Source organism: Fringilla coelebs (genome assembly GCF_963513975.1).
Source record: "Fringilla coelebs genome assembly, chromosome: 12".
Classification (NCBI taxonomy): Eukaryota; Metazoa; Chordata; class Aves; order Passeriformes; family Fringillidae; genus Fringilla; species Fringilla coelebs.
Genome location: NC_140038.1, coordinates 11,771,381 through 11,780,548, shown reverse-complemented (window position 1 = coordinate 11,780,548; position 9,168 = coordinate 11,771,381). Strand labels below are relative to the sequence as shown.

At 41.5% G+C, this 9,168-nt stretch overlaps 1 protein-coding gene across 2 annotated transcripts; it reads right to left on the bottom strand.

Moving 5' to 3' along the window:
• Nucleotides 1-227: 227 nt before the first annotated feature.
• On the bottom strand, nucleotides 228-8,061 carry DUT (deoxyuridine triphosphatase). 2 transcript variants are annotated; one of them, XM_084213746.1, is made up of 7 exons: nucleotides 7,927-8,061; nucleotides 7,197-7,359; nucleotides 5,631-5,722; nucleotides 4,529-4,573; nucleotides 3,091-3,165; nucleotides 2,087-2,157; nucleotides 228-1,661 (listed from the first exon to the last, which is right to left on the bottom strand). In XM_084213746.1, exons 2-7 carry the CDS (start codon nucleotides 7,355-7,357, stop codon nucleotides 1,605-1,607), a joined length of 501 nt encoding a protein of 166 aa, XP_084069872.1. In that variant the 5' UTR covers nucleotides 7,358-7,359; nucleotides 7,927-8,061; the 3' UTR covers nucleotides 228-1,604. The 2 variants fall into 2 exon arrangements, with proteins under 2 accessions (XP_084069872.1, XP_084069871.1); XM_084213745.1 differs by lacking the exon at nucleotides 7,927-8,061 and adding an exon at nucleotides 7,752-7,920.
• Nucleotides 8,062-9,168: the final 1,107 nt, after the last annotated feature.

The window sequence follows — 9,168 nt, the reverse complement described above, 5'->3', positions numbered from 1 at the left end:
AGGTGGAAACTGAAAATTACAGCAAAACTTTCTCTTGACTTACAGTCCAGAAGAGGAAGCTTTTCACAAAAGGATCATAGATTTTAAGACCTTTAAATAGCCTGTTAAGTTCCTTTATTGCAGGGTATAGAACTGAATTAGTGTCAAGCTCAGCTTTCCCAGTTCATTTAGACTGCATTGGTATGACGTGCTCTTGCTTACAGTGGCGTTTCACAGGGTGTGCCTGCTCCTGATGGCCTGTCTGGGTGTACAGATCCAAGCACAGGGGTAAGGACCAACAGCAAAATGACGTTTTAGCACTGCCAAGCCAGTGTAATGCCTATCCCATGGCTGAAGGGATCTGGATGCTGTCACACTGCTCTTTATTTTCCAGCTCCTTGCAGGGCAGGCGGATAAAATGTATAAAATGTGTCGTATTTTGGGCCTACTTCACTAAAAATAGTCCTAGACAAGAACATGAAATTAATACCAACATGATTATCCTGAGCTGAAACTGCCCAGCAGAGGAGCAGTATGAACATCAGCCTACAAAGGCGTCCTTTCCACTGCTAAAACTTAAAGCACAGTATTTCCTACCTGTGATCTTCAGATAAGAAAATCTTAAAAGTACAGACAGCTGCAGGAAAAGTGTTTGAGAGCTTCAGAGCCTTTTCTAATTCTTTTACATAAAGTGGGAAAATAGTAACTTTTCTTTCCTTTTTTGTTTCTTCTCTTCTCTCCATGTTCTTTCACCTAAAAATCAGAGAGTCATTTAAGAAATTCCACAGACTTATTGGATCAGGTTTAGGACAGATTCAAAAAACATTCTGCTAACTGGACAAAAGTGAATTTAAAAAACCAAACTGTGCACTGCTTCAATAACTCAGAATTTTTCTTCCATACAGTAACATATAGATAAATTTGTAACAAATATTCCAAAAGTGTAATTCATAGCTCTTATTTACTACATAGAAGTTATTTCCAGGTGAGTTGTGTTACTTAAACTGTATTGCTTTTTCTTTTAATATAAGAGAGCTAAAAAACTGCCACTTGAAGATCAGCTAAGTATCAAAGTCAGAACTTTAGCTGAAACACAGAAACACAAATATATGGACAGGTTGTAGAGGATGCAATATTAAGTATCTTTGTCTTATTCTGATTTTGGTGTCAGAGTGGGAAGTCCTGTTGATACTGTCACTGATGCTGTATGAAATGGGTTCTCCATATGAAATCCTGACCCATGTGGAAGACAGTGTTCAGAAGTCTAACAAAAACTGGCAAGGGAACAATTGGCTGTTGTAGTTTAGGTAAGTAAAATAAAATATATCATTAAGTTATTTTTTCATTTATTACAGTATAATTGCCACATAAACAATGTGTTCTTATTGCTGAGGACCAAACTTCTTGAAAGAGAAAATAAAATAATACATTAACTAACTAGTAAGTCAAGCCAGTCATGCATATTTCCTCATTATGCAGACAAATTCACTGGAGAATAGATACAGAGAAGTCTCAATAAAACTTGAAATATTCTTATGTACTCCAGGAATCCTACTGCTAATTCAGATGAAAATTTAGGAATAGTATAGCAAAAAACAAAAATAGAAAGTGTATTCAAGTAATTTTTAGTTCTTTCCAGTAGAGCCAAAGCCACCTTCGCCACGTTCTGTATCATCCAGAGCCTGAAAGACATCAATTATGATAAGCTGGTTTAGTGCCTTAACTTCTTTTTTGTTTCTATACAAAAGATATTGTCTATCATTTACTTGTAACAAGGGCTAAAATTAAGAAACAAAAAAATGTATGCAAGACACTTTACAGTATCTTTTGCACAAGCTTAAACAAATGCTTGTGAGACAACCATTTCTAGCATATATGGAGCTGTTCCTCAAAAACTCTGAAAACTTACCAAAAAAGAAAAAAGAAAAAAAAAATCGATGCAAGTATGCACAAAGAATCAAGACTTTCATTCAGGTGGTACTGCTGCTATGCAGTTTTACCACTGAAAGTAATTTTATCCAAGTATTTATCTATGTAATCAATTTCCTCTTATATACATAACTAGTTATCATTGAAAAAGCAGGAATATTTTCTTTTGTCAACTTACTTCAACTTCTTCTAGCTCAGGATAATAAATGCGTTCACAGATGAGCTGGGCAATTCTATCCCCTTTTTTAACTGCAGAGAAGTTAAAATATTATTAGTTCCTTCAAAAAAGTGAATAATGAATATAGACTTCAGACAATCTCCTTTCAAAAATATCAGAATATACTAGAAGTGAAAACACTTGTTTGAAACTTATCTAAACAGATGTTAACAGACCCAGAAAAATACAGGTTAAGATAAACTTTTGTTTGGTCCTTCTGTGGTGAATGTCAGCAGTTGTACCAGCTCAAGGCCCTTCCATTCATTCCTGATGCCATACTCTGGCACCTTAAGTTCATTATGTACAAGTACTGCAGAGATGGAGAGACAGCTCTATGGATAATGTAGCTCTTTTTATGAACCAGACCCAGGAATCTGGGGGGAAAAAGGCAAACTGATAAAAGAAAAACTGAGCTTTTCTCACTAATAACCAATCTGGCTCACAGAACTTCCTTAAGCAGCTTGTGATGTGAATGTAGGAGAGGCCACAAAAGCATATCTCTTGCAACTGGGCACTGAAACTTAAAACTGACCTTTTGCAGAAAGACAGTGTAATAAAGGGAAAATCCTGTCTTTCTTACTCATGTTTCCCAGGATTCTGGAGGTTTTCCTCAAATACTACTCAGCTAATCTTGTTTTTCAGAGAAAGGTAGTAACTTGATACAAAGCTGCATTTCAGTACAGCTTGTGAATCTAAAGCTTAGGTAAGTAGGGATGTTTTGGTTTGCTTTTGTGGTGGTGTGGTGGTTTTGGGGGCAGTTTTTTTGCATGCTGCTTAATTTGCTATGAGTAAAATCTTTACATGTTCCCTTGACAGGACATTATTAAGTGTCTATGTTTTTGTTAACTGAGAGAAGAAAAATGTTCCCAGTTAGTTCTACCTCTGCACAGACTTTTAAAGAAAAAATTAGTTTCTCATGCCCAGTCACATGGCTGAAAATAGGCTCTACCAGGCTTAACACTTACCTTCAAATGTCTCCTTGCCAAAGTTGAACAGTACCACACCAACATTTCCCCTGTAATCCTCATCAATAACACCAGCTGTCAGGAGAAATTTTGAGAGGTACCCGGTTAGTAAATGTCAGTGTATGAGATAACTAGATTAGATTAAGTTTTAGATTAATAAATGATTACAGTATCTCATAATGACATCCTTTATACTTATGATGCACAACTAACAATATATATGCAAATACTGAGATCTAAAAATGCCAATCAGTCTTGCAAAAGGAACTGAAAAACCCCATCATGTGTCAAGAAGTTATTTACCTCTGCACTACTAATTTTAGTAGTAATACCCTATCAGAAATCAAGACAGCTGGACTAAATTCTGGCCCCATTTGTTCTGCTAGCTTCAGCTTGTTCAGTGTCAAGCAGAAATCTGTTTTTAACTCTAATATAAGAGAGCTATGAATTTGCACAGATCCAAATCCTGTACCTCTGGCAAGGTAACAGCATCAGAGCTGTAAGGAAATGACTGTCATACAGCTATATTCTCATACCAATATAAAACTAGCTTACTCTTTTATTTTGTATGTATTAACTACATAGTTCAGAAGACTAGCTACCAGTGCACATGAAAACAATTATATTCTGCTTTAGAGTTTTTCTCTCAGAGAGAGGAAATGCATTTCCAGTAGAAAATATGAGTTTGGGCCTCCCTGTGGTATGTATTTTGAAGTCTGCTTGCAGAAATAATTTAAATAAAAAAATTAAATGCCAGTCCAAGACATTCCCAGCTTATACAAGTACTACCATTAGAGATTACTAACACCAGAGGAAACTGTAGTATGAGTGTACCTTGAAGTTTTAATGTTGAACCACCAAATGCACATTTAAGAAGAAAAACCTACTTTTTAAAGTAGTTTCTTCAGCTTTTGAAAAAATTGCAGTGCATATGATCCATAGTTACCATCCAATCTCTGCACTAGTTCCAGTGTGGAAAAGGTATTTACACAGCTCTCTTATGTAATGTTTTGGGTTAATCCAATGGCATTTCTGAACAGCCTCCTAATTAAGGTGCCAGTAATACTGGGAGTATCCCCTGAGTTTTGAAAATTTAGAAAAACATGCAATTCACAAGTTAATCTGCTGGTTAAAAAAATGGAGAAACCAGCATGTAAGAAGTAATCTTTAATGCCTAAGCCAAAAAGGAACTTCTATGGCAGGCACTGCCTACAGAAGTAGGATACTGTTATTATTAAAAAAAAATCAGTAATCTTTTTTATAATTAAGAAAGTCTTAACATAATTATGATGACCTGTCTCTCTCAGGTGTTACCCAGCTATCTCTTTTGGCCAGACTCCCCAAGAAGCCATCATTTATTTGCACATTACAGTGTGAAACTAAGGCACTTCTGTGATCAGTACTTACCAAGTCTTAATAAAAAGAACAAAAAGCTTACCTCCAACATCAATGAAGTGCTTTGCAGCTAAACCAGAACGTGGTGCTAGAAAAAAATTTTTTTTAAGTATTACAATTTATTTCTTTAAAAAGACAGTATTTATAGGTTATATAGTGTGTTTGCAGAGTCTTGGGAATGACAATTGTTTCCAGTCTTTTTAAAATAAACATATTACAGGAATTATGTTAAGAGTTTACATATATATTAAACAGAATAACAGCTGCAACAGGCAACAATAAAATTTCAATCTTTAAGTAATGGAAACGTATTTTTATTTGACCTGCAATTGCAGAGTAGGTTCTTCCAAGGAAAGCAACTGGAGCAGACTGTCTAATCTTGGTTTATTTTTGGTGACTACTACTGGTTCAGCATCATCTCAGAAGAATATTAGGTCAATCCATTTAAGTTATGAAGGAAAATCTGGCAAGGAATTTCCTAAGCAGTGCTATACACAGACAAATTATGTGTGGGGATTTGGGTTTTTACTTACCTTAGCCTACTGGGATGTGGAACTAAAAATGGTATGATCTTTAAAATTTTCTTTGGGATAAGAGAAATGCATGTGTTCTTTTACATAAAAGGACATGGCAAACTCTGATCATGTTCTTCCACTGGACTGGCTATTGCTTTTTTACATTAAGAATTCATACCTAATTCAGATAAAGAATGCACAAAATAAACAGAATATCTTGTACAGGTCCTTATAACTATTCTATCACAGTATGTCATCAAATTCTACTACACTGGTACTCTGGGGTTAATTTTTAAACAGCCAATGTATGTCCATTACCTATTAGTTTTTGTGATTTCAATTCTGAAACTGCATACAAATAATGAACTACTGTGGGGCCTATAAAGTCAAAGTTGTATGTAGAGTGCAGGCATTTTTGCTGATCATCCTTTGGCCACCTAACATACACCAAACCTCAAATGTGTCTGACAACAGGTAACAGGAAAATACTGCAAGATTAAGTAAATCACACAGCCACGTGGCATCCCTTTTTTGTGCTGACTAAGTCTGAAAGCTTTAGGCAGAGATGTGAAGATGCTGCCAAACCTGTTCTAGAATGACTCTGCAGCCTTTTGACAGCTGTGTACTCACCTACTCGGCCATAGCACCCAGAAGGAAGTGCTATTTGAATGTCTGTTTTCACCACAGCCTTTTCCATGGGTGGTATCACACAGTCATAAGCACTACATTAAAGAAAGAAACAATAGTTTATATAGAATATTTTTTAAAGTTTCTTTACTGTAACTTAAAGTACAAAATTACCCAGAATTAATCTGCCAGGGGATTTATACCATGAAATTTAAACAATAAATATATACAGATTTGCAAAATTGAATGCAGATCCTAAAACACAAGATGTTGCCATTCTGATGGTGCTAGTTTAAGGATCCAGAAGTGTCATTTGAACAGCATACTCCTGCAACTGCCAGTTTCAAATGGCTTTTAATTAGTAAGATATTAAAAAAATAAAAAAAAATGTTAAAATAACCATTAGATGAACATGGCAATACATTTTTTGTGCAATAGCAAAAACTTTATGAATAATACAGCCTGATTAAGCTTTCTACAGCAGATGAACTAGTTGTAATCAAAAGTAACAATCTAGTAAGTTAACTTTTAGGCAACATGTTTTTTTTCTGAGCAGTCTGACAGTTCATTATTCACATGATTCTCCTGGAAACTCTGAACTACAGAGATTTTAAGAACTGGCTGAAGCTACCCAACTGGAGGCCTAATGAAAAGCAGTGGTGACAATACTTGTCATGTCTCTACCTTGATGAAGAGCTGTTTTTCAAATAATGGGAAGCACTGAAAGGTTTTCTACAAAACAGACTTTTTCCAGGTCTACAGTGCAACATTGGAACAAGAACAAAAACAAACCCGGTGAGATGAAAGGGATAAAAAGAAAAAAGGGTAAGGTGTAGTGCAGTAAATCTTCAGGAAAGAAGTCAGAGAGGTGAAGGAAGAAAAAGACTGGTTATTCTACGTAATACTAAAAAAGGTAAGTTGGAAGTGGCAGCAGCAAAGTTCACTTGTTCAAAACTAGTGACTTGATCACAGAAGCACTATGCACACAACCACAAGTCTAGCTACAGGTATTCCTGAACACAGTGAAAGCCATCGAAGAAGGGCCATTATTAATTCAAACCAAAACCTAAGTCTGTACATGAACCCACGTGGTTTCCAGCTAGGAGCACTATCAAACTGCTACAAGGCCCTTTGGCAGGCAGCAACCCCGGAGCCAGGAGGAAAGCAGAAAAGCGCAAGTGCTGGCAAGGAGGACCCATGCGCACCACCATATTTTCCTTTCAAGATGAACGCAACTTGGCCAATATGAGCACCAACAGCAATTCTGGATGCTCTGTAAAGCCTGACTTTTAGCCAAGGACTGCATCTGTGCCTGATGAAATCTACGCTGTAATATGGCTGGACCACAGATACCCGAAAATGGTGAAGGATGGAGAAGCAAGGGAGCTACGACTAGATCAGCTCTGGCGTCCTCTCCTGCATGGCCAGCGAGAGTGTCCGGGGACGCAGCTCGGCAAGAGGCCACGAGGGCCCTCTCAGCCGCCGGAGCCCCGTGCCCAGGGCTCGCCGAGCGGAGCGGCATCGAGCGCGGGCTCGCGCCGCGGGTGCCGTACCCGCACCCTCCCTCACCTGTACAGATCGTAGCCCGCAGCCCGCGCGGAGCCCCTGGACGGGGCGAAGGCGTTCTCGGACAGCTTCGTGAAGCGCAGCCGTGTGGAGGCTTCTCCAGGCCCCGAGCCCTTCTGCCTCTTGCTGGGGGACGGCTGTGGCACGGCTTCGGAGGCGGGCATGGCTGAGGGACCGGGAGAGACGCTGTGAGGGACGGCCACCCGCCAGCCAAAAGCCCGCCAAAACCCGGCGCGGCCCATGAGGGCGGGAGCAGGGGGGGAAACCGGCCCGTCCGCGGCCTCTCCGCGCGCGGCGCAACATCATTCCCCCCTCGGTGAGAATGGCCTCGCCCAGCTCCTCCCGGGCACCCCGCGGCCGCACTGAGGGTTCCGCCCCGTGTGTCAGGCGGGGTTCGCCCATCGCCCCAAACCGCGGCCACCGCCTCACAGCCGGGCGGCCCCCGAGGGGCGCCGAGCGGGCCCGCGGTGCGGCTGGGGAGGGTGTATCTCCCAAAGCCCCCGAGAGCTGCGGGCTGGGCAGTGTATGCTGCCCTGCAACTCCCCCACCCCTCCTTACAGCGCCCGCAGGGGTGCCGGAGCCGCCGGAGGTACCGGGCCAACATAGCGCCGCTGCCGCCGTGTGGGAAGCGCGCCATGGACCGCTCGCCAGGCGCTCCCCGCCGCGGTCCGCACGGCTAATAGGGCGCGGGCGGAGGTGCCGGCGCCCCGTTTTCCCCCTGCCCGGGCTCTACCTGCCGGCGCGGCCCCTCGGGCAGCAGCCCGGCCCGCGGTGCCCCTCGGGAAACGGCGGCGGCGCTGCCTCAGGCTGGCGGGCGGACCCCGCGGGCCGCGCGGCGTTGCCGGGGGACGCGATTGCGGCTGCACGGGCGGGCGGGGCCGGCTCAGCGGAGCCCCAGGGCTGTGTCAGTCCGCGTTCCCGCACCGCCCAGCCGGGGTGGCTGAACACAGCGGGCCGGCAAATAGCCGCTGTCCTCCACAGTTACGGGGTGCTTGGGGCTGAGAGGGACCCCTGGTGAGCATCCAGTGTAATCCTGCTGTTAAAGCAGATCTTCTTAGAGCACGTTGCGCAGAGTAGAGGCAGAAAGAGACTCCTTCAGAAATGGTCAGGCCACGACAGAAGCCTGTGCCTTACGAGAGGAGAACAATTCTTGAGGATGAGGTGGATGGGAAAACCTGTCAATGCTAGGCCTGCCCTGTTCTTCTGTCTTAGAGCAGAAGACTTATTTCATTGTCTTTAATACACTCTGCCATCTTGCCATTCAATTTATGATGTAATTTCCCCCCTGTTTTTTCTATATTTATGTCTTTCTATCTACATATAGATATATTCTACAGGACATATGTATATCCCTAGGAATAGGGAATTTCCTGAATTCCCCCATGGCTCTCTGCTATGGGCTGCAAAGACTATCCATTGGATCCATAGTTCCAAAATTGTCCCTGGTGAAGCTAATGGAGGTATTTGGCTCTGCATAATAGCAACAGACTTTTGGATTCTTTTTGGTGGTCCAGATTTTATTTAACAACTAGTCTCTGTGGTTTTTATTTTAAACTCTTCAAGTGATGGTCTTCTTGCTATGTTATGTTTTCTAAATGCAGCCAGATGGCAGTAAAACCTTTACTACGCATTGCATGCAGTTCAGTTGTGAAAGGTATTTTAAAGAATGTCCCAGTTTGGCTTTCTTTTATTCCTGTTTAGTATTTTCAGTCTAAATAGTATGCACTGTTTGGAGGAGAATATATATGTAACACAGATCCATGTGAAAAAACTACTTAAAATATTTTATGGCCTCTGATGTAAGCTATTGAAAAATTGAAGTCTGTAGGAATTAAAGTTGTATCAGACTAGTATCTAATTGTAAATGTTTATTTATACAGGCAGGACTTTATGGAGTTTACACCTGCATCCTGCATTATACTGTAGAAAAGGTCCAATTTTATGAGTGGCCAGACTTGGGGAAGCAGGCTGGGTT

Bases quoted from the DNA above. Each gene is read 5' to 3' on its own strand.
- DUT (XM_084213745.1), bottom strand. From the start codon at position 7,830: ATGGCGCGCTTCCCACACGGCGGCAGCGGCGCTATGTTGGCCCGGTAC. The intron at 5,723-7,196 runs GTGAGGGAGGGT...TCTTTAATGTAG, and splicing joins GCGGGCTACGATCTGTACAG to TGCTTATGACTGTGTGATAC. The intron at 4,574-5,630 runs GTGAGTACACAG...ATTTTTTTCTAG, and splicing joins TGGGTGCTATGGCCGAGTAG to CACCACGTTCTGGTTTAGCT.